We start from the raw sequence: 26021 nt of genomic DNA, 5'->3' as shown, positions 1-26021 counted from the left end.
CATTCAGGGACACCAAGTGAATAGACTCATGAGCAGCTCCCGATGGCGGAGAGATTTCTCTGAAGTAAAATGTCCGCTATTAGATGCATACAACAGCAAGATCACAGCATAGGTTTACGTAGAATCACAGGAGAGAATCACAATGTAGCTGGTAGTAGTCAAAACTTCTACACCAAGCTCTGATGAATGCTGAACACCCAGAACTTCCCTTTGTAGTTAAAGTGTTTAGGAGGTAGGGCTTTTTATTTTGGGCTCCTGCCTAAACTGTTTTTGATTGAATTATTTATTAATTTTATTCTCACTTTAATTTTAATTTTATATTTTGAGCATCGCAGGGACCTTTTCCAGAGAGCAATATACAGGGCATTGGTTCAGGGTTAGTGGATTCTGTTCGGAGACCCCTGAAGATGCAATCAGACATCGATATGGCTGTAGATTACCTGACCCATAAGGGAGAAACACGCAGTGCCATGGCAATGCAAGGGACAGCGAAGATCATGTCTTGTGTGGCCATATTCATCCCGAGGGTGGAGAACTGGGAAGCCAATTTCCTCAGCCACAACAGGATCCCAGGTGAATGATCCCTTCACAAGGAGGTCTTCACCCCTTCTGCTTTAACATTGGAGTTAGCCAGAAATAGTCCTCATGGCGTCACATCTGAACTTCAGAGTCCCTCTCTTCTGCTCAAAATTCCATAATTCAGCAGCAGGGTATATGTATGCCATGAAGATTCCATGGTGAAGTTGTCTGGTTTATCTGTTTCCCATGCTCCATCCCGCGTGTACTTCTAAATCTAAATCTTAAAAGGGGAATGCAAGGGAAACGCCATGCTGGTCTGCACGATGTTCTGCGAGGCCTAGACTACCGCGCAGAACGTGGTACTCAATCGTTCTAGAGATGACGGTAAGTACACCTTACCGGTTGTATCTTTCCTCAGATCTTCTACTCCAGGGCCATCATCATTTCCAATGTTTCAATCGTCATTCATTGATGGCATGTCTACTGAAACCCTGATTCTTCGGGCTCAGGATTTCTCTCATAAGGTGAGGACCATGATTCAGGCAAGGAAACCATATTCCTCTGCAAATTATTATTGGGTGTGGAAGGTTTACTTCCTGTGGTATGAGAGTCACGGTTTTTACACTTCCCGTTTTAGTCTTTCCCTTCTGCAGTCTTTCTTGCAGGAAGGTTTAGATAGAGGTCTGCATCTTTCTTCTCTTAAATTGCAGGTTTTGGTTCTCTCAATTTTCTTTCAACACAAGTTGGCAGTTATGAGCAATGTTCAGACCTTTGTACAGGGGGGTCTACATGCTCAGCCTCTTTTGTACATCCTGTAGAGCCTTGGGATCTTAAACTAGTTATCAGGGCTCTTACTAAGGGTCATTTCAAGCCTTTAGATTCAGTGAAACTCCTATATTTGACATGACAGGTGGTGTTTTTACTCGTCATTTCCTCTGCTCGTCTCTTGTCTGAATTGGGGACGCTCTGCTGCAAACCTCCCTTTCTAATTTTCCACCCTGATAGGGCAGTGTTTTGCACTAAACCCTCATTTGTGCCTAAGGTCGTCTCTCAGTTTGACTTCAACCAAGAGATTGTTGTTCCGGTTTTCAGTCTACGGTCCCAGTCTTTTCATATATCCCTACATTTTATGGATGTGATCCAGGCCCTTAGGTGCTGCGTTGACCGAACAAGCTCTGTACATAAGACTAATGACCTCTTCATCCTTTATGATGCTCGCAAGCGTGGTTGACTGGCATCTAAGCAATCCATTGCTTGTTGACTTATGTCCACTATTCATTTGGCTTATGTCCAGGCGGCTAGACTGGTGCAAGTAGGTTTGAGAGCTCATTCCACCAAGGCTGTTGGTGCTTCGTGGGCTGCGTGTCACAGGGCTACAGCCAAGCAGTTGTGCAGGGCTGCGACATGGGCTTTTGTTAGTTACAGGGCTTTGCATCTCATAATGCCATGATGCCAGCTTTAGGTGTAAGGTGTTGCATGCAGCTGTTCCAGAGCAGCGGCAGGGGCAGCTTTGGTATTTCCCCTATGTCTCACAATGTCCACTAATGGCAGAAAAAAGGACTTTTTACTCACTGTAAAATCTATTTCTAAAAAAAATCCTCTTTTCTATTGATGTACTATATATTTCGCACCAGGGAATTTAACATCCAAGTTCAAATACAGTCTCTTAGTCTATAGTGATGGATGGGGGATGGTAACTGCAGTCCCTTTTCGTCACATTGGTAATCTGTGGCTCTCCAACTCGAGCAAATATAATGCAGACTGTCAGGTAATCCATTTAATTTACTAATGCAGTGGAATATGACTCACCAATAAAATGCTTTCTAAGATTCTTCCCCCATCCTTGACTTTTTCATTTAAAAAGTTACCGATATGGAAGGTTTTTTGCATTCTTTTTGGAAAGTTTCCTAAATTTTCCAGTGGCTGTAGCAACCCAGTCACTTCTGGGAAATTGATGAAGATGTCTTGAGGAGAGAAGAGTTTAATTCCATTAAAAAGAAAACCACAGGTTGCTACAGTATTAAATGCTAAGCAGTTTTACCTTGCCAAATTGAAATCACTGTGATGTGATTGGCAAGGTTAAATGCTTGATTGTATATGGCTACATTTTTCATTTCTGTACGGATACATTGGACTACACCCAGGTAATTTGTCAGCAACATTTATATGTGGACAAGTTAAAATTAAGAATTATATGACTTATATTTTTTCTCTATAAATGGCATTCTTCACTAAAAAAAATAGATGCTTGAGTCATCATTTTAAATTGTTCAACCCAATATTACCCTACCTTTAACAAATATAATTACAAAACAGTAGCTCACTTGAAAACATAAGTGATGATAATAATAATTAAAGGTCAATTAGCAGTTCTGAAAGAAACAATGACATGGTATAATTGTCTATACTATCCATCATTAAGTTAGTCAGAAGTAAATAAATATATCTCAACTTACTCTGTGATTTTTATACAGTCTCTGGTTTAGAGATTTGGGTCTCTATAGCACTGCAGCAAAAGTGACATAAAAGGTTTGATTTTGTGCAAACTATTTTCTGAACTCATTAACACATCTCATTCACTTTGCTTAAAGAAGGACAGATCAACTATACAAACAAAGTGCGTAACTCAAAAACTCCACGTTATCTGTCTTTTTTTCAAGTTGTCCCGGTTTCTGGAAGCCACCCCACTGTTCTGGATTATCCCTACAATGTTTAGTCTGTGCTGGAGGTGGGGGTCGTGGCTATGGCTCCCCAGGGAACAATTGTGACCATGAGCTCCAGGGACAGTAGCCAGTCGGTGGTACCTTTTCTCAGTATTGAGATGATAGTAGCTATAAGGGTCTTGATGACAGTGAGAAGGATTTTATTAGTACAAAAACAACCACTACTCAGCTAACAAATGTATGGAATATTAAAGAAATACTGTATATTTGTATCTCTTTTCTCACTTTTGTTTAAATTTGCTAATTAATAAAAAAAATGCACTTCTGTTTGCTGTATTTTAATAGGCTGCAGTAGTACCTCCACTGTCTGGTGCTCCAGCAGAAGAAGACCCTGTGCCAATGTTCCTCACAGAGATAGTTCTTGATACTAACTCATTATATTTTGAACCATCACTGGATGATTTTCAGGTTTGTTTCACTTTTTGATATCACAAGAAACTCACAATGTTACGTTGTCCCTATGTCTTAATTACTGTGCTGTTTGTATTTCCAAAAACACTGTGTTTTCTACATATTTGTGTGTTACAGTGCTAAACTAGCAGGTGAAGATTAGGAACCACTGCATTACAACAACCACTTGTCTGCTGTCAGAAAATAATTTTCATTTAGGGGTATAGTCTACAAACATGTCTACAAACGATTATAACGTTTATAAAAGTTAGCACCACTGGAGTACTTTACAAGTAGGCAGAGGAGTGCAAATCTGCATGCCTCATATAGTGCAGTAGTGTGTGGTCTGCAACTCGTTTCTGTGCAGGGTCTCAAAAGCCAAATCATTGCCTACTAACATATTTAAATTTGACTTTTCCAATTTCTCCCAAAGTATAATTTATTTAATTCTCATTCAGGTCTTACAATCTCACATAAGAATAGGGGCAATTGGACTGTCTTAATTTGCAAATGTCATAATATTTCTAACAATAAATCAGGTTTCCACTTTAAATATGCGCTGTAATAAACCACTCCCTTTCCAACAATAGTACGTAGGTAGGTGTCCCTCACCTGGTTCTCCCACCATTCATGCATATTTAACCAGGATCTCTGCTGATCACTTTTGTTCCTACATGTCATTCTCCATAGCAGGAAAGATCCGACGCAGGTTCTATAATTGGCCATCAAGCCTTAGAGCCACTAGGTCTTCTGCTATTTTAGCAACAGCTGAGTGATGTGTCCCTCACCACCAGAACCAGATCACTCACTTGGTAACTGGTGAGCACTCAGGGGCCCCGATTACCATTTTCTGTCAATCCAGCATTTTTAATATTCTTCACACGCCAACGGTTAACTATTGCTTTCAAATAGCGCTTCTGACAATTTCCACTTTTGCCTCTGCTACACTAGGCAGGTGGGCAGGCAGCTGATGCAAACTGCAACTCTGCTCTACCCTGCCTCTAGCAACTCTTTGATTGTTAAGGGCAGGAATCGTTTTGCAGAGAGAAAAGCTTTGGAAAATTAGAAATGTCAACATTGCACTATATGTTGTGCATTTTAACTCTATTCTGTATCTGTATAACACAGTTTACTTTCTGGCATTATAAGTGCAGGCATGCTCATAATTGTGACCATACTTGCCTACTTTTTAAATCTGTACTTCGGGAGATTGGAGTACAGATCATGTGACATAGGGTAGGAGGGGGGCGTGACGACGTCATTATGTCACTATAAAATACAGAAATTTGAGGTATTGAATAACGGGGGGCAGGGCTTAATGACGTGATTAGGCTCCGCCCCTCGCTATTCAATGCCATGACTTTTGGCATTTTACAGGGTCCGGGAGTTTTGCCTACTCTTCGGAAATTCTGGGAGAGTAGCCAAGTATGATTGTGACTAGATAGATATAAACAAGGAATGGCGCTATCTACCTTGGCACATCAATCATCTGCAGCAAAATAATTGCTCCTTTGCAAAACATGTCATCTTGCCATGCTTATCCATGCAGATCTCTGCACAGAGACATAAACCAGATACAACAGGGCCCAAAAACCTTATCAGACATTACAAAAGAGAAACAAGCTTTTTTGCTGCACTATTGTTTTCTTGGTTAATGTCATGCACAGTCAACTAGACAGATACCTATTTAATGTTTTAAAAGCATCATTCATTTAAATTTGGAATGACAGTATAGTTCAAACCTACTACCAGTACCAGATTGATCATAGATATATCTTTAGTCCAGAGAAAAAAGTGTGTGATTTATGATGAATATTATGTATTTCTTATTTTAAACAAAACACTATTTTTTTAGGATAGCATTGCTGAAGTTGTTGATCAATTTCAAGAAACTGTTTTGTCATTGGCCAACCTTGTCCCAGACCCATATTTTGATGCCTTTACTCAGCCCACTATTAACAACAAGTTGGAGGAGAAGACTTGTGGAGAAGGACCAAGTCTAAGTACTATGTTTGAAGATGACAAGCATTTACAGTCTCTAGTTTATCAAATAAAGGTATGTTTTAAATGAAATATATCTGATAGTTTTGCTACTAGGTATAAGTCAGTCTGGAAACAAGGGACATTGACCTAAAGATCAAAGTGAACAAAATGAATATAGCAAAAAGACACTGCTCGAAAGAGCTTACAATCTACTTAGCATGGGGCCAGGGCTGGTGTTCGCATGTCTGTCGCCCCCCTGCAAATTTTTTTTTATCTTTAATAAATTATTTGTTCATTCAATAATGCTTTTTCATTTAATACAAATCATATAATACATTTTAATAAAGAGAGTAATACAAATAAATACATTAAACAGCAAACATGAATTGTTATATGAATTATATAAATTCATTGTAATAATATTTTACAATTTTGGCAAATTATTTTGATTGTGCCCCCTCCTTCATCACACGCTGCCCCCTTATCACACGCTACCCCCTTATTACAAGCTGTCCCCCTCTCCTCCATCACATGCTGCCTGCCTTTCCTCTATCACAAGCTGCCCCACTCTCTTCCATCACATGCTGCCCCGCTCTCCTCCATCACACGCTGCCCCCCTCCTCATCCACATTGCTCCCCCCCTGTCCTCATTCACATTGCTGCCCCCCTGTCCTCCATCACATGCTGCCCCCCTCTCCTCATCCACATTGCTGCCCCCCCTCTCCTCCATCACACGCTTCCCCTCTCTCTTCCATCACACACTGTCCTCCTCTCCTCATCCACATTGCTACCCCCCTGTCCTCCATCACATGCTGCCCCACTCTCCTCATCCACATTGCTGCCCCCTCTCCTCATCCACATTGCTGCCCCCCTCTCCTCCACCACATGCTGCCCCCCTCCTCATCCACATTGCTGCCCCCTGTCCTCATCCACATTGCTTCCCCCCTCTCCTGCAGCACATGCTGCCCCCTCTCTCCTCATTCACATTGCTGCCCCCCTCTCTTCTATCACACACTGTCCTCCTCTCCTCATCCACATTGCTGCCCCCCTCTCCTCCACCACACGCTGCCCCTCTCTCCTCCATCACATGCTGCCCCACTCTCCTAATCTACATCACTGCCCCCTCTCCTCAATCATACACTGTCCCCCTCTGCTCATCCACATTGCTGCCCCTCTCTCCTCATCCACCTTGCTGCCCCCTCTCCTCCATTACACGCTGCCACCCTCTCCTCATCCACATTGCTGCCACCCTCTCCTCATCCACATTGCTGCCCCCCTCTCCTCCATCACACGCTGACCCGCTCTCCTCATCTACATTGCTGCCCCTCTCTCCTCATCAACAATGCTGCCCCCCTCTCCTCCATCACACGCTGCCCCCCTCTCCTCATCAACAATGTTGCCTCCCTCTCCTCATCCACATTGCTGCCCTCCTCTACTCTCCTCCATCACACACTGCCCCCCTCTCCTCATCCACATTGCTGCCCCCCTCTCCTCCACCACACGCTGCCCCTCTCTCCTCCATCACATGCTGCCCCACTCTCCTAATCTACATCACTGCCCCCTCTCCTCAATCATACACTGTCCCCCTCTGCTCATCCACATTGCTGCCCCTCTCTCCTCATCCACCTTGCTGCCCCCTCTCCTCCATTACACGCTGCCACCCTCTCCTCATCCACATTGCTGCCACCCTCTCCTCATCCACATTGCTGCCTCCCTCTCCTCCATCACACGCTGACCCGCTCTCCTCATCTACATTGCTGCCCCTCTCTCCTCATCAACAATGCTGCCCCCCTCTCCTCCATCACACGCTGCCCCCCTCTCCTCATCAACAATGTTGCCTCCCTCTCCTCATCCACATTGCTGCCCTCCTCTACTCTCCTCCATCACACACTGCCCCCCTCTCCTCATCCACATTGCTGTCCCCTCCGTTATTTAATTAGCTTTTTATGACCTTCTTACTTTCTGTTCATTTCTTCTGTCTTCTTCTCTTCAGCCTTTTCTTCTTCTCTTCTTGCTGTATTTGTGTGCGGCTCCTCTCTGTACTCTCCTCACTGACAGTGTCAGGACGTGATGACATCACACGCCCTGACATTGGCAGTGAGAAGGGAGCAGAGGGTGAGGAGGGCACTGCCAGGTTTTTTTTCTATTTATTTTTTTTTTGCCGACGGACAAGCGGGGATGACAGGAGGGGAGAGCGCCCCTTAGTCAATCCATTATGCAATTAGCCAATCAGAAGTGACTAGATAGTGCTGCTGATAGTCATGATCATCATTGCATCTCATTGTCCAACCCTCCAGTACCCATAAGAGATCCACCTACTGAAAGGCATAACTGCTGATGCGTCTATGACTGTGTTACAGTTATGTGAATATGCCTCTACTGTACTAAGCCTATGCTTTCTATACTTACTAATTGACAGGGCCAAATTAAGGGAATGAATGCCCCAGGGCTAAGGATACTGTGAGCCCCCCCCCCCCCACCCCACTGTGAGGCCCCCCCTGCTTACCTCGTATTCCTGATCCATCCTGTCTGGAGGCGTTCTTCCGCGGCCCGCAGTGATCTACGTACTGAGGAGATCAAGGAGGGTCCCTCCTTGACCAGCTGACAGTAATGAATAATGTCGATGGCCGCGCTACAGCTATATAAAAAAAAAAAGTAGTTTCAAGGGCCCCCAGATGCCCAAGGCCCATGGGCTCTATCCCAGTTAGACCTCAGGTTAATCCGGTCCTGGTAATTGTCCTATATGTACTGAAAAAAATAATAGCCTTATTTGATGTCATTTCATGAAATAGGATGAAATGAAGTAGCCCACAGCATATAATGGCTATTGAAGTGTTACTAAAAATAATTCCAAAACATGTTATATTTGATTTTTTTTTTTAGTGTACTGTTGTTTCTTCTAAAAAGTGGAGTCATTCGAGGTGGTTGTCTACCAGCAGCAGTCTCTGCTCTTTGAAATGTAATCTTGTATGTTTCTCTTTCTGAAATAGGAAACCATACACTCTGGATTTTTTACAGCCAACGTATATGCATACACATTTGAAAAGTTTCGTTTGTTCTTTAAAGAAAATGAAAGTCTGAATTTGACAGCATTAAAGGAACAGGACCATGGTATGATTTATGTTCATTTGATAGGTGTCACTATTTTATCTGGCATGTTACATATCATTGCCAACTTACTATACCCCATCCTACATATCTAACGTCATTCCTAAAATGTCCCTTTTTCTTTACTCCTGTATCACTACATGTGGTTACTTGCTTATCACAATCAGATCACTCAGGGGCGGATTGGGAACTTAAAGTGGCCCTGGAAAAAAGTCTGAAAGTGGCCTCATGTAGGCGGGGCCAAATAAATGGTAGGCGGGGACCAGTATGTGTGCGTGCACCCAGTGTGCCTGCCCGTGTGTGTGCCCAGAGTATGTGTGCCTAGTGTGTGTACCTGTATACGTGTGTCCTGTTCTTGTCACTTTCACCTTCTGTGGCTGCTGGTGTCTTTAGCTCAGTTGCTGTTTGTCAGGATCCTGGAATGTTGGAGGCCCTATTTGGAAAAAAAATGGGTACATGAAATTTAGAAAACTCCAACTATGCCCGGCATTAAATCAATAGCATATACATTTACTAAATAGCCATCCTCTCCCCAAACTCAGCACCACATTCAATTAATAGACCTCAAGCTACTCCATCTTAAATTAATAGGCCCCACCAATAAATTAAATTGCCCCACCATCGCCCCAAAAATAAAATATTAACCATTAAATAATTAGCCCCCACCTAAACACCACCATTATTTTAATAGCCTACCTCCCACAAACATTTTATTAAGAACCCCCCATCCCTTCCATCCCTCGCACTTAATATTAAGAACCCCCCTCCCTTACACCCCCCCCCGCACTTAATATTAAGAACCCCCCCTCCCTTCCATCCCTTGCACTTAATATTAAGAGCCCCCCTCACACAATATATATATATATATATATATATATATATATATTTTTTTTTAAAAGCCCCCCCATCACACTCACACACTGTGTGGCTGCTTCATCCTATCGGTGTTATAGATAGGAGTCACATGAAATCACGTGACAGGTGATGTCCCATGTGACTCCTTTCTATAGCTCTGATAGGAGGAAGCAGCCAGACACAGGGATCCGCGCCACGGCCACATTAAGAAAGGTGGCTGGTCCCGAAGGAGGGGCCAGCCACCACGACCATACTGACCCCTTCCGCTCACAATTTTTTTTTTAAAAAAAAAAAAAAGAAGTAAAAAATACATTCGGCGGCCTCTTGAGGCCAACAGCCTACCGGGAACAGTCCCGGTAGGTTGTATGGCCAATCTGCCCCTGGGGTTACTTATTAGCATACATACACAGTCAAAATCTGCAGTCATATAGGTGGAAATCCATTTGTAAATAGTAACGCGGCCTGCTCACTATTACTGTTATTATGGTAATAGTCCTGTTACAAGTATGCTTTTGCTACCCAAATATTTTTTGGGGTACAACAATTGCATCCATTCAATTCTTATGTTTACTTGTGATATAATCATATTACCAGAGTCCAATTTAGTTCAATATTTATACTCTGCTTGTGTGTATTCACTGTTCAATTCATTACATGGGTCACAAAGCCTGGAGGCGTTTGAAAGTAAACAGAGTGTGTCCAGGTTGTCAAGATGTCATGTCCAGTTCAGTGTGTGGTGCCTTGACAATCTGCACAAGTGCTATTCATTTTCAAAATTCTACAGGCCCTGTGCCCTGTCACACGAAGAACAGCATGGGTGAAAATACACTGAGCGTGAGTAACTCTATAACTACATAAGTTCCAGGAAAAGAAGAACTGAGAGTAGAATGCACTAAGGGGACCAGCACTTCTCCTTAGTATTTAGTGAGTTAATCAATTTAACAATAATTAATAGTATGAAAACCACACACAGTCATAAATGTGGACATCTTCTAGAAACTGCAGCTCCAAAATATGCATAAATTAAATTACCTCACTATTGCTTATTGCGCTGTTTTTTTGTTTTTTTTTCTAAGAAATGACTAATAGCTATATGTATTTTTTTTTAAATATAACAAACTGAAAGCTACTTCTGTTATTTCTACACAGGAATTAATTTCTTTGCTGAGCAACTAGAGAAATACCATAAAGAGCACAAGGATGCTATGGCAATCACACAAAAAAGAAATCTAGGATTATTACTAGTAGATGCCAAAACATTAAAAGAGAAATTAATTCCCTCACCAAAGAGATGTTTGGAGGTAAGACATATTCTAGCATAACAATTTCACCTAAAGAATGGTTATGGGAATAGTTTGGCAAGTGGAATTATACAAAACGTTGTCTGAATTGGCGGAATTTGGCCTTATGTGTTCCCAGTCCAGCCCCAACTCCACTCTATTCATAGCCTATAGGTTCCATGAAATGTACAAATACAGTGTGGAATGACATTCCACGCAATGATGAAACCAGAACCCGAAGATTGTATCTCCTGAACTTGCAGTTTTGGGAAACGGCCTTTTCCACCACAGAATTCAAACTTTGCCAGCTTGAACAGCACTAGTGCTGATACATTGAAGTGACTGGGGATCGCTCATCCCTTGTCGTGCTGGAGAAGTTACTCTAAGAGGGGTATTCAATTGTTAGCGAGATCCCCGGAAAACGAGCGCTCTAAAAATATTAGCGTTAATGCGGTAATTACTCGCTGAATTTCATCTCGCAGCTCCCTGAGCTGCGAGATGAAATTCAGCGAGTAAACTACCGTATTAACGGTATTTACGCGCATATTACCGTATTAACGCTAATACATTTTGAGCGCTCGTTTTTCCGGGGATCTCGCTAACAATTGAATACCCCCCAAGAAAACGTTCGTTGCATGCAGCATCTTGAAAGCTTATTTGCTCCTGTTATGACAAGGAAAGAATGATTCTCATTCACTTCATTGTGTCTGCAGGCAGCATTTTCAGCGCTACGATCCCTTGGGCTTTTCTAGTCGGAAAGCACTGCAGTAGACATATAGATAAAGTGATATATTAGTTTTAAACATAGCATAAATGATAGATGAGTGCATAAATGATGCACCATTCCATATCTTATGACAAAAAGGAGATCTTTCTCACCTTGAAAAGGATTGGATTGTCTACACAGAATAAGTAAACAATACATTTTCAAAGACCCTTAATCATCCATTTTGCTGGCCGTTCAGGGCCCATGCATGCAGTAATTTACTGCCAGTTAAGGTTGCATGTGTGGATGACTTTGAGTTTTACGCCACTATTAGGAGTACGATACATTATACAGTATGTAAATCTGTGAACATAGTTTAAAAAGTTCTTAACATATACCAAGCTGTAGTAACCCAACCACTTTATTGGTCTTATTCAGACATCTCTTGTGTGCCATTTCCTAGCTTGATATATTAATATCTATTTTATAGGCAATAAATGAGATCTTACCTATTCTTGCTAAGAAAAAGTTGGATGCCATCATAGCAGAGGCTCAAGATGCCCAATTCAAACTTGAATTTTTTCCTTCTACCACCTTGGAATATGTAAATACTTTAATATTTTTGGATGAGATTCAAGAACGGGTAAGTTAAGAAACGGATTGTGAAGTAAGCAGTTGCACTTTTATTTTGTTACTGTTTGTTTATAAAATGGGTAGAGCTTCAGTGACCATGGATAATAGATAATGTAACAAATGATATTAGGACATATGTAAAACACGAGACTGACAAGTTTTATTAATGAGACAACTTCTAGACATATTCAGTCCTCACAAAATAGGCCCTTCAGCTAAGCACACATTTCATTGTGGCAGTTTCTATTTTTTGGCAGAGTGATATAGGAGATATAAGTTGATTAGTGTTGGAAATCATTTATTAGAGGCTGATAGGTGTGGCACTGCTGTCTTGCTAATAAGCTTACAGAGCGACTCTTGCAGAATCTGGCATTATATCAGAGCAATTAATAGATGAGAAAATAAGCCACATATTAATTTCAACTCCAGAAAGAGAATAGTCACACTTCAGCACAGGTGGCTGATCATGATAAAGGATAGGGGTAAATGGGAAGGGAGCTGTACAGAAGCCACTTCAATTGTACACAGAGAGCAGACCTTGATGCCATTGAATTGGAGCACGTAAAGTAAGTAGGGAAGCAATGGTGGGTCAATGATCTATCGGCGTGATGGAGTGTAGAGAGAGAAAAGATAAGAAGCTATAGCATGGATACTATACATACTAAGCTACATGGGCTATTTTCTTTCTCCTGATGTTGAGTGATTGTCCTGTACTATGTAAAATATCCTACGATCTTGTTTAATCACCTGTTGTTGCAATTGCATATTTTCCTCAGTAGAGCCTAATAGAATAGTCAATTAATGGCTGACTCAATAAATGCTATGCAATACTGGGCATGAAATGCTGTTTTAAAATAGAGAAATATCACCTGTGTAGTCCAAGCCTAATGCTTCCTCAAAGAATATTGAGGAATACCATTAGGTAACAACCTCTTCATAGTAAAAGCTGACATATTTGGTGGCAATTGCACAAATGGTCTACTCATTCTGCATCCAGCTCTGCACAGTACAGGATTGAAAGTTCACTGACATTTGTTCCATCTTACTAAGAGCTGAAACAGCCTGGATTATCCTGCAACATACATCTCGAAGCTGCCAGGCCACGCTGTGTGTAAAATAAGTGGAGTATATAATTACACAAAACTTTACAGGGGGCAGCCTATAGGAGAAATTATTATTATTATTATCATTTATTGATAAGGTGCCACATGTTTTCTGCAGTGCCGTACACAATGCAAACAGTGGGCCAAACAGGGTAATACAGTACATACAATAAACAAGTAATACCAAGACTCGCAGCGCTCCAGGCATAACAATTATAGTGAAGTTGGAGCAGAAGAAATGGTATAGAGACAGGAGGGAAGAGGGACCTACTCGTAAGAGCTTACATCATAAAGGGAGTGCAAACAGACAGCAGGCACAAATATAGTCAGTAGGGATCAAGCACAGGAGGATCAAGCAAGGGGACAGAGAGAGAGGTGAAGTGACAAGCATGAAGAGAGGGTTAGGTGGAAGACTGGTAGGCTTTGAGGAAGAGGTGGGTTTTAAGGTGAGTTTTAAGTTATAATAATATAAGCTGTTGTATATGAAAAGGCTTCTTGTGACATGTGTGTATATATATATATATATATATATATATATATATATATATATACATATATATATATATATATATGTTCATTTCCCAGGCACAGACCAACCAACAAAGGAATATAAAAGAAGAAAATAATGCTTTGAAATTTTTGCCTTGTACACTAGCTACAGACTGATACCGGTTCTGTTTTATATAAAAATCCATGACTGATTCATAATCCATTTTCAGATTGACGTTCTTGAAGAAGAGTCCAATGTTGTCTCACAGATGTATCAGCTCATTGACACTTACTGCGTGCCTGCACCTCCAGAAGATTTTGCAGTGTTTGCTACTCTGAAGTCTTCAATCATAGCTGTTCGAAATGCCATTGACAAGTCTGTAGGCGAGAGAGATGGCAGCATAGAGAGATTTAGTCGTTCTTTAGACAAAGACATTGCTGAACTAAACAAAGATGTGAAGGAAGTCAGGCAGCAGTCACAGGTATAATTTATGATCTATTAATGTATATGCTGATTTCATTCTGTTTAATGTAAAGAAACTTTATCTTTAACTTCAGTAAACACATTGGTAACAAGTCAGTAACATTCTACACATTCATGTAGATTTCATTATTTTTATATTTTTAAAATCATTGAGGAATAATATATACACTGTATTAAAAACAAATCTTTGGAGCTTTATAAATGCAATTACAATTAGATCAGATCTCAATACTGTGGCTACATTCAGTTGTGACCCTGTGATCATAAAATTATTAAACATATTATGGTTTTCTAAAATATAATTAAGAGCCTCAATACATTATATTTTTATGTGCTTACACCCCAATAGCAGCAGATGCCACACCCTATTTGTGAACCCAATTTTGATGGTCCCATAAGCGGGCCACTGTAGTAGTGTTACCGACTACATGATCATTGCACACAATGTTCATACACTCATTCATGTTCAGACCTGAAGTCTCCCTGACCAATAACAATGCAACAGTAAGGTCCACGGCCTAAATCTGCTGCTTTAGAATCATCTTTGACTCTGCTCCCAACATTCTGTTTATTCTGTTTTTTTCACAGTCCTGCCACTTCTGCATGTGCTACATGTCTACAACATGCTTCTTCTACATGCATCCATTAGGACCCATGTAGCTATGAATTCACTCTCTGATAATATAATTTACTGATGTCCTCTAACCTTAACTTTCCTCAGCCTATCATCAATGTTGCCATACAACGCTTTAACATCCTTCATGGATTTCATGTTTGCTTTCCCTCTAAACCAATCCATTTACTGTCTCCCGATTACCTCTAGAATTAAATGGTAATTTCGATTCCCTAGAAAGCTCTCTAAAACTTAATTCCTCCTTCCATGATTGACCTGGTCTCTAAATACATAATATTTTGCTGTCATGAGATCAATTATCCTGGGTACAGTGAAGAATCAATCTTCAGATGCAAATACACACTATTATCACATTTTTTTAAAATACTAATGCATGTATATATATATATATATATATATATATATATATATATATATGTAAAATGAAAGCAAAGGGGACTGAAACGATCATTGAGCGGGAAATGTTTTGTAATGTATTGTTTTATTTACTTTTTCGGTACTTTTTGCATCTTTCTAATAAAACTCTTATAATTTTTTATACTCTGGCTTGCAGGTACTGGTCTGCCAGTTTTTTTGAACAATTGAGGATAGATATATATATATATATATATATATATATATATATATATATATATATATATATTATATATGTGTTATATATATATATATATATATATATATATATATATATATATATATATATATACACAAAAAGGTCCAAAAAAAATACATTACAAAACATTTCTTGCCCGACGATAATTTCAGTTCTCTCTGCTTTCATAATATATATATATATATTCTGTGATGGAAGCACTGGAAAATTGGCACATGACCAGTCTGTCTCTCTTGTATGCTTTTAAACCCCAGGGAGATTGTTTGTGGTTGAAAAAAGCTTTCCAGAAATTGCCTTCAGTTGTAACAAAAAATGGTAAGGGGCCCTGCTGGGGTTAGGTATGGAGAGAGACGGGTGGGCTCCATGCACAAGGCTCATTTCCGGGTTCTTCCAAATTACCTGTGTCAGTGCTGGATAATCAGGAATTGCACCTTGCACCTATTAGAACTGGGGTGAATTTTAGATCCCCCCTGAGAGACACTGCAAACTGTGACCAGTAAGTGCTGTATAATTTGTGTGTGTGTGGGACACAAGGTCTCTCACTTGAGACAGAGTATTCCTGTGCTTAGTTAGTGCCGGAAAGGCAAGGCCTTTTATTTATGTTTTTTGTTTTGAATATGGTGAATAAAACTAGCTGCGGCTAGTTAAACCAAAGCAGTTGACTGGTGTGATATCTTTGGCTGAGATGTATGAAGTGCAGCTGTCTACTGCAGAAAACAGCAACCCTAATAAGATCTTATGATAATACATTTACAAAATTACCGTAATTTGCTATCATTATCTAATGCACATTTATGTTTGAAGCTCAATCTATGCTGAACAGATTTGATTTGTTTTATAGGATCCACAGATACTGGATATTGGGGCTGATCAAACCAAAGTGAAACAAATATTGGCTGACTTGCAGATCATTTTAGATGAATTACAAAAACGTGCATTTCAATACAAAACATATCAAAAGAATTTTAAGGTAAAGTTCTTTAATTCATATTATATTTGCAGGAATAATTAAAACACACTCTAATAATAAGATATACATGTTAGATTTTACCTTTGTGAATGTTTATAACGTATAAATTCTCTGCCATATTTTCATTTTGCAATAATTTGGAGTAGAGTATGGCTGGAATACAAAACACCAAAGAAAGGACTATAGCAATAGCAGATTATAATGCTAATGAATGTACAGCTTGTTGGAGCCACATTCAAGTTGCAATATTCTTTTAAATGTTCACTTTGTTCCAATTGCAGCTCGTCACAAATGACAAGAAATTAATGATTATATTGGGAAGTTGTGTCTCTTCATGCTAGATCACAAACAGGGGCAAGCTGGCCTATAATAACCTGTGGCGGTGGTGGTAGTGGTGGGTGGGGGGCTCTGCTCAGCAGCCAATTAGGAACATTTTAAAGGAAAGAAAATGCAGGTAGCCCAGTGACCCAGCCCAAGGCAGCCTACTATGGAACTGACGCGTTGGGGGAATGCTCCCCTGTCTGCCAGCCCAGCCAGCCCATGACCACAAAGCACTGCTGACAGTTAAAGAAGTAGCTGCAAAGTAGCTGGAGCTGCAGACTGTAAGTGGTACTATGGAGATGTCAATTAGGATTTTGTTTTTTACAATTATCCCAAATTGGCAGATGAGTAAAAGACCTTAGAGGTCTGTGCTATAGTCTCCAGTCTCAAGGTTTGGGGAAAGCATTGATCTACAACCCGGCACCCAAAGTATCATCTAATTAAACTATGGTACTGTCCCCAAATCTAGCTCTTAGTGGCACATGAACAGAGCCACATGTACTGGGAAAAAAGACAAACACTCTCTGGCTTTCAGTGGTTTTATATGTTGCTAACTAAGACCAACTAGCCCAGGCCACTACTGCTTGTTACCCACACATATTGTTCCCATCCATGAACACTGTGGTGCAGAAAGAGTTTTTTTATGGAGCGGACTTTGTGAAATTCAAATGAACTTTGTTAGACTGTCAGTTCAGAATAAAACACACTCACTGAGAAGGAAATACTCATATACCTAAATAAATCGAAGTTGGTACCATAGAAATTAAGACAAGCTTAGTTGTAGTAATTGCTAATGTAAATTTTATGTTAACAGATTTTTAGACAATGTGACAAAAATCAAAAAAACCTATTTCTCTGGCGCTAATAAACAAAAATTAAGAGAATATATATATAAAAAACATTTAGGTATCAAATGCAGCAACTTAAAAAAGAGGCAGTGTTAAACCTCTATAAGGATGTAACAAATAAAGAACAAAAAGTTGCGCAGAATCTCCTAATATTTATTCGATGGATCAATGAGGATAGATAAAACATATAAAATAAGTGCACAATATATAATGCAATAAAAAAGATCAATTGAATAGATGTTCAAGCCACAGTTAAACCACAGGTGTTGATACAGATAATGTAATATAATTTTTTACTCATAAATACCCCTTGAGCCTGAGATGGTAATGGATATATAATATTATCCAGCTGATGTACTAATGTTATAATATCAAAATAAATTGACATATATAACAGGGATATCCCTCCTGAATATTTAAACGGTCATGCATGCGTCTTTTGTATCAAATATCTTAATTTGTATATCACAAGTATATGGACGTTATAAATATACTTGTGATATACAAATTAAGATATTTGATACATAACCCTGAAGGATTTGGATTCGAAGAAATCTAACTTTACTCTGGACTGCAAATATATATTTATATATGATCCTTCATTACTGGACCACTGTCTGCATTTCTTGTGGATTTTATATTTAAAAGACGCATGCATGACCGTTTAAATATTCAGGAGGGATATCCCTGTTATTTATGTCAATTTATTTTGATATTATAACATTAGTACATCAGCTGGATAATATTATATATCCATTACCATCTCAGGCTCAAGGGGTATTTATGAGTAAAAAATTATATTACATTATCTGTATCAACACCTGTGGTTTAACTGTGGCTTGAACATCTATTCAATTGATCTTTTTTATTGCATTATATATTGTGCACTTATTTTATATGTTTTATCTATCCTCATTGATCCATCGAATAAATATTAGGAGATTCTGCGCAACTTTTTGTTCTTTAAATGTGACAAAAATGTAATTTATGTCCTGGTGGGTTTTAATCAAAGACCTGCTAAGGTAAGAAGCAGCAGAGGTGGGAGAGCAGTTGCCAGTGGGGAGGAGCCACACTTCCCAGTGGAGGTGGGGCACCAACAAGGGTGCCCTTAGAGCTTGCACCAGTCTTTACAAAGCCTCTTTCTCCCCCTCAAAAGGACATATTTTTTTTTTATATTAGGCGGCATATTTATCAAGCTGCGGGTTTAAATAAGTGAAGATGTTGCCTATAGCAACCAATCAGATTCTTTGTGTGATATACAGCAGTGGGTCTGTATAACTGAGACAGGCTGGATGAAAGTCATGACTAGAGAGTGAAATTTGAATAATATAGAATATTTAGGAAGGGTAGGAAATGGGGAGGGGTTTGTGTATGTGTAAAAACATGTTTAGGCTTAAACCTTACCTGCTTAGCGGGAGGATAGCTGTGAAAATGATGACAGTTTCTGGGTAGGTATACATGGAGAAACAGACAGCAATAAAGTACAGACTGGGGCTTGTTATAAGCCACCTTAGCATCAATATTTGTGCTGAGATTCTATTATTATTATAAACAGAACTGGCAGAAAATAACAGTAGGATCCTCTTCATGGGTGATTTTATCTATACAGATAGAAAATGGGACAATGAAACTAGTGGTATTGGCAAAGGTTGCTAAATTGTATCAATTGTAAGAGACAAGTGCTTTTCACATGTGATAAAAGAACCAACTAATGGATGAGCACTGCTGGACTTACTACTATGTAATAGAACCATAATTATATCTAATCTAAGAGGACATTCAGGGGATATACATGGTAATATTTGACTTGAGTTGCAATAGCATTTTGTAAGGGAGCTACCAAATCTATGGATTTTAGAATTACAAAGTTTAATCAGCTCAGAGAAGAATTGACTATTGTAAACTGGGCAAGAGTAGTTGTTAGTAAAAGAGTAGAGACCAAATGGGGAGCTTAAAAAATTATTTTAAATAACTACTGTTACTTTTTTTTAAACCATATATACCATATGGTAACATAATTTCTTGGAATAAATGGCAACTAATGTAGTTAAATAAGAAAGTATTTCAGGTAATAAGTGAAATAAATAGAGCATTTAAATTGTTAAAACTAGAAGGGTTTAGAAATTAATTTTGGAAATAAAAAGAATGTGGCAAATTTTGTAAAAAATCAGATTAGTAAAGACTGAAACTGAAAATGAGATTTTTTTCCCCCCAAAACATCAAAGGGGTTTATCACTGACAATAACCCAGCAAGCAGCAATATTTGCTGGCTTTAACAGGAAAAATGCATTAAAATGTTTTGTTCTTAGAATTTTTGTTCTTAGAATTAAGCAATTTCTTTTTAATAATGTTTAAAAATATTTCTTTAATTTTTAAAATAGATAACATATTTTTTTTTTACTACTTTTGCTTCTTTATTTATTTATTTTTTACATTAGTGGAATTGAAATCCCAAATTTAGACTTTCATTCCATTGTCCATGCGTCCAGTGACTGTTCCAGGCCGGTATCAATGTGGCATCTCAGTAATGTTTAACTCCTTCTGTGATATTTTTTTTTCCAGATATGTAGGCGATAAATGATATGTATATGCACCATGATGGCGTTAATAATAGTAAATAGGCCTCTATGGCAATCACTGAACCACAGCTTTGTTGCCCCAACTCTCCTATTACCACTTCACCCCTTTAGAGTGTTATTTCACCAAAAGCATCACCTTATATCCATATAGCAATAAATAACGGTGGGTATAATGGTGTTTTTGTGTCCGTGGTGCAAAATGTGTGCCAGAGCCCCCATCTACTTCACTTCCCCAACCAGGGAAGGGCAAGACCCGACTCGGCAGCATATTAGGAACATTTTAAAGGAAAAAAATACATGCGGCCCAGTGACCCAACCAAAGGTAACCACTATGGTACCAGCCCCCTGCCCTCTAGCCCAGCCTGCCCCTGTCACCAACTATGTTTTTCGAAAAGCGCACACATTCTCCTCCGCTCCATATTTACCTGTTTCTCTCCTGTTTTAATTGCTGTCCTTCAAATCCTCTGCTTGAGTTCAGTACATCTTGCTATAAAGCGGACACACGATTAAATATTCCTGCACACTTTTTTACACCTAGATACGACATTAAAAGAATAGCACCCATGTGCTTTTTTGTTCTTTTACACCCATTGAAGTCTACCAGCCAGCATTTTAGGTGCAATTTACTAGCATTTTAGATTGTGCAATATGTTTTTATGATGCCCCCTTCATCTCTAACCTCCTCTCCATACACACTCCTGCCCGCTCCCTGCGCTCAGCCAATGATCGCCGCCTCTCCTCCTCTCTTATCACTTCTTCACACTCCAGAATCCAAGACTTTTCCCGTGCAGCCCCCCTTCTCTGGAACGACCTCCCTCGTTCCATCCGCCTCTCTCCTACTCTGTGCTCCTTCAAACATGCGCTAAAAACCCACCTCTTCCTTAAAGCCTACCAACCATCCGCATAACCCCTTCTTCTCCTCCACTCGCTCTCTCCCTTGCCTCATCTGGCTCCCCTTGTGCCTGTTCTGTTTTCCCTCCCTTAGGATGTAAGCTCACTTTAGCAGGGCCCTCTTTCCTCCTGTCTCCTCACCTGTTCTTCTGCTCCGTGTTTATTGCTTTAACCTGCCTGGAGCTCCTGAAGTACTGGTATCTCTGTTTATTGTTTTGTACTGTTTCACCCTGTATATTGTACTGTTTGTATGGTGTACGGCGCTGCGGAAATCTTGTGGCGCCTAACAAATAAAGGATAATAATAATAATAATAATAATAATAATACTAGAAAACAACATCAGGGTGAAAGCTTTTAGCTTTTAACATGAATTAGTATTATTTGATTAAGATACCTTATGTATATCTTGCTGCAAGTGAAAATGAACATGTTATGCCTTTGTATAGGTTGAAGTAACGAAGTTTGATGCTCTAGAAGAAGTGAGTGCAGAAATAAAACTGAAGCAGCTTTTGTGGGATTCAATAACTGAATGGGATGTTCTGCAAGCTGAGTGGATGCAGGTAAGTTTGTAAAGCAATCTATGGTTTGGTGAAATGACATTGTTACAATGGAATAACATTTCTTATATAATTTTAGTTCAAGTTTGAAGCACTGGATCCAGAGCAGCTGAATTCCTTAGTTCTTAAATATGCCAAATTTGTGAGTCAGCTGGAAAAAGGACTTCCACCAAATAATGTAGTGCCACGCCTAAAAGAAAAGGTGGATAACATGAAAGAAAAGGTAAGTCATTTAGGACTTTTTATACACATAACAGTTCTTTACACGGTATCAGACAAAGGGACTTCCATATCTGAACCATGCTTTGCTAGGAAGTTATTGCTTGCAAGTACTGTATTACATACTTTGTTGTGATTGTCGGGGCCACTGGGGCACTGTTCCATTGCATTCTATGGATAATATTTCATTTTAGCAATATAACACTGTTCCCTTTTATGTTAATGCATGACCATGTGAGAAGAAATAAAAAGATTTGTACAGAATAACTTACGCCCATATGTTGTATGGAACATGTTGTACAGAAATATATATTGAGAAATGCTCATAGTTATAAAGAGGATGTATTAAGGGGATTATTAGCATTTAAGAGTGCTAATGAGGGAATCTGTGGGGTGCAGCATTTTGCTTCTTCGATGTTAGGAGATGGGTGGATTGGAGAGTTCCTTCCACATAGATTGGGGAGTTCCTTCCTGAGTGACTGCTAGGCACACTAATGCACCCATGTTGATTGGGGTGCTCTTCATTCCTGAGGGCTAGGCACATTAATGCACTAAGTCATACACCCACATATATTGGGGAGTTCCTTCCTGAGGGCTAGGAACATTAATGCACCAAGTCATACACTCACATTATTATTTTTATTTATTTATTTATTTATAAGGCGCCACAGATTCCGTAGTGTCGTATACAGAAGCAAGTAACAAATAGATGAGGTAATATATGTCAGTAGCTCAGATGAGTGTGAGTAGTGCTATGGGGACTCACACAGAGTGCAGCAAAAGATGTGACAGGACGTACGAGGGATAGGAGACAGACGTGGGACAATAGGTAGAGAGGACCCAACCACGTGGGCTTACATTTTAAATGGAGGGGTGGTGAGAGACAGTAGGACCAGCTGGGAGAAAAATGTAGATGGAAAACGAGGAAGAGGAGGTGATAGGTAGAATGGTTAGCAGGTGGTAGGATAGGCGAGCTTGAAAAGGTGAGTTTTGAGTGAGCATTTGAAGGACTGAAGTGTGGGGGAGAGTCGAGTGAGATGGGGTAAGGAATTCCAAAGATTAGGGGCAGCGCTGCAGAAGTCTTGGAGGCGAGCATGGGAGGAGGTAATGAGAAGTGAATTGAGGCGGAGAGAAGTCAGAGATGTAAGGAGGAGAAGTGTTGGTAATGGCTTTGTAAGGGAGGGTAAGGAGCTTGAACTGAATTCTGAAACGGACAGAGAGTCAATGAAGGGATTTACGCAGAGGAGAAGCGGAAGAGGTATGGTGGGAGAGGAAAATGAGCCTAGCCGCAGCATTCTTTATGGTTTGAGGATCAGAAGTGTGAGAGCGAGGGAGACCAGTGAGAAGGAGGTTACAATAGTCGACACGAAAAATGTTAAGTAAATGGACCAGGATTTTGGTTGCTTCCTGAGAGAAGAAGGGACGGATTTTTATAATGTTATGGAGGCAGAAGTGGCAGGATTTGGTGAGGGACTGGATATGAGGGGTAAAGCTGAGGGCTGAGTCAAGGGTTACTACAGGGCAGCGAGCTTGGGTGACAGGAGAGAGAGTTATGTGATCAACAAGAGGGAGATATTGGAAGGGATAGCAACATTGGCAGGAGGAAAGATGATGAGATCGGATTTGGAGATGTTGAGTTTTAGGAAGCACTGTGACATCCAGGTAGTTACAGCAGAGAGACAGCTAAATACCTGGGTTAGGACAGTGGGAGAGAGGTCAGGGGAGGAAAGATAGATTTGTGTGTCATTAGCATAGAGGTGGTATTGGAGGCCAAATGATTGAATGAGTTCACCAAGAGAGGTGCTGTAGAGAGAGAAAAGCAGAGGGCCAAGGACAGAGCCTTGAGGGACTCCAATAGAAAGGGGAAGAGGGGGGGGGGGAAGAGCCAGAAGCAGACACACTAAAAGAGTGGCCAGGGAAGTAGGAAGCAAACCAGGAGAGAGCTGTATAGCGAACACCTATGGAGTGAAGGGTGGCGAGAAGAAGAGAATGATCGGCAGTGTCAAAAGCAGCAGAGAGGTTGAGAAGTATGAGAAGGGCGAAGTGACCATTGGACTTATCTGAGAGTAAGTCATTTGTTACTTTAGTGAGGGCAGTTTCAGTTGAGTAAAGGGGACAGAAGCCAGACTGGAGAGGGTCAAGAAGAGAGTGGGAAGAGAGAAAGTGGGTCAGACGATTGAAGACAAGTCGTTCGAGAATTTTAGAAACAAAGGGAAGCAGAGATATGGGGCGATAGTTGGAGAGAGAGGATGGGTCAAGGGAGAGTTTCTTGGGAATAGGAGAGATGAGAGCATGCTTGAAGGGCAAGGGGAAGATACCAGTGGAGAGAGAGAGGTTAAAGAGGTGAGCAAGGTGACAACAGGCATTGGAAGACAGGGAGCGGAGGAATTTGGAGGGGACAGGATCGAGAGGACAGGTTGTAGATGAAGAGGAGAGAAGAGAGAGGATCTGAGGCACAGTAACAGGTGGGTAGGAGCCAAGGGAGGCAGAGTGAGTGATAGTGAACAGTTATCATTGTGTATAGAGTTAATTTTGTCTTTGAAGTAGGTAGCAAAGTCAAGAGCAGTGATGGACGAGGAGGGAGGAGGGGGGGATACTGTAGAGAATTAATGGTAGCAAAGAGGTGTCGGGGTTTATTGGACAGGGAGGACATGAGGGATGTGAAATAGATTTGTTTGGCAAGAGAGAGGGCAGCATAGTAGGAGAAAAGGATGACTTTATAGTTGTTGAAGTCAGCAATGGAGTGGGATTTCCTCCATTGCCGTTCAGAGGAGCACTTTTGGAGGAGATGAATAAGAGGGTAGTGCCAGGATTGGGGTTTAGAGGGCTAGGCACATAAATGCAACTAATAATGCACCCATATGGACTGGAGAGTTCACTCTTCATGAGGGCTAGGCAATTTTTTTTATTGAAAAAGTAACTTTATTTGTATAAAGGTACAAAAAACACACAATACATTACATTCAAGTGTATTCAGTACACCGTGAAACATAATCATTCATACATTTTAGTACAATACAAGGCATAAAGTGCAAGATATGACATCCTACACTTTACATTGAGTACTGCACTAACCATGCAAACTTAAACAATATAACATATTCAAAAAGCAATGGATGTGAAGGGACGGTAGGTGAGAAGGGTAGGGTGGGGAAGTCACAAGTCCGAAGCTTTATTGAGGACAGACACAAAAATAGGGAAAGGTGCATAAATTAAGGCAAGACATTCAACAAAACTTAAAACAGTGATGGGGGAATGAGTTGGAACAGGGCCATCTTAACAACATTATGGGCCCCCGGGCAAAGCAGTGCACCGGGGCCCCTAGATATAGATATATAGATGTATACAGATATAGATATAGATATATAGAGATAGATAGATAGATGTACTTGCTCAGCGACCCTTGAAGGTTTTTTTTGCGGGTTTTTTTCTTTTGCAGGATTATTTATTCTCAATAAGAGCCGTGCCTATGGGGCCCCCGTGCCCGTGGGGCCCCCGGGCAGCTGCCCATCGTGCCCAATGGAAAAGATGGCCCTGAGTTGGAAGGGGTAAGGGTAGGAAGACACAAGCCCAAGGCTTTATTGAATGAACAAACACATAGGGAGAGAAGGAAAAAAGAGGGAGACAAAATTGTAATCATCTTCCTCTTCCTCAGGACTGTCCATGGTGTTATAGTCTCTTAGCAGGCTGTGGATCAGTCTGCGACAGTCATCTTCTCCGTTTTCAAGAGGAGGCCATTCCTGGCAAGCCACATAGCGTCCTTAAAGCAGTTCATAAGGAGCAAGGCCTCCTGAATTGCACCAATAGTGTGGGTCCCAGGAAGTAATCCATAAAATACTGAATGGTATGAAAGGCAAGTCCTGGGCACACTGTCCTTAAGTTTGTGTTCCAAGGCTACCAACTGCCTGTGCAGTGGGGCAGTCCTAAAAAATATGCTGTGCTGTTTCCCTTCTGGTGATACAAAAGGGGCAGTGAACATATCTGCACAGGTTCCGAGAGTACATGAATGTCCAGAGAGGCAGACCCCCCTGGATAGCTATCCATGCAATGTCTTTGGGATAGATTTACTTAGCTGCGGGTTTGAAAAAGTGGGGATGTTGCCTATAGCAACCAAT

The 26021-nt window shown here is 40.4% G+C and overlaps 1 protein-coding gene across 1 annotated transcript in view; it reads left to right on the top strand.

Annotated features, from left to right (window-relative positions):
* Window positions 1-26021, top strand: part of DNAH6 (dynein axonemal heavy chain 6) — a 218960-nt gene that overhangs the window by 11828 nt on the left and 181111 nt on the right. The window contains exons 9-17 of the mRNA XM_075199102.1: window positions 3528-3650; window positions 5488-5688; window positions 8606-8726; window positions 10728-10879; window positions 12055-12207; window positions 14020-14271; window positions 16362-16490; window positions 21577-21690; window positions 21767-21910. Coding sequence (XP_075055203.1) covers window positions 3528-3650; window positions 5488-5688; window positions 8606-8726; window positions 10728-10879; window positions 12055-12207; window positions 14020-14271; window positions 16362-16490; window positions 21577-21690; window positions 21767-21910 — 1389 coding nt within the window. The remainder of the gene's footprint in view (window positions 1-3527; window positions 3651-5487; window positions 5689-8605; window positions 8727-10727; window positions 10880-12054; window positions 12208-14019; window positions 14272-16361; window positions 16491-21576; window positions 21691-21766; window positions 21911-26021) is intronic.

The sequence above is a fragment of the Mixophyes fleayi genome, chromosome 1 (assembly GCF_038048845.1).
Source record: "Mixophyes fleayi isolate aMixFle1 chromosome 1, aMixFle1.hap1, whole genome shotgun sequence".
In the NCBI taxonomy this organism is placed as follows: domain Eukaryota; kingdom Metazoa; phylum Chordata; class Amphibia; order Anura; family Limnodynastidae; genus Mixophyes; species Mixophyes fleayi.
Note: the sequence above shows the minus strand (reverse complement) of the source record. Positions and strands in the feature narration are given on the sequence as shown.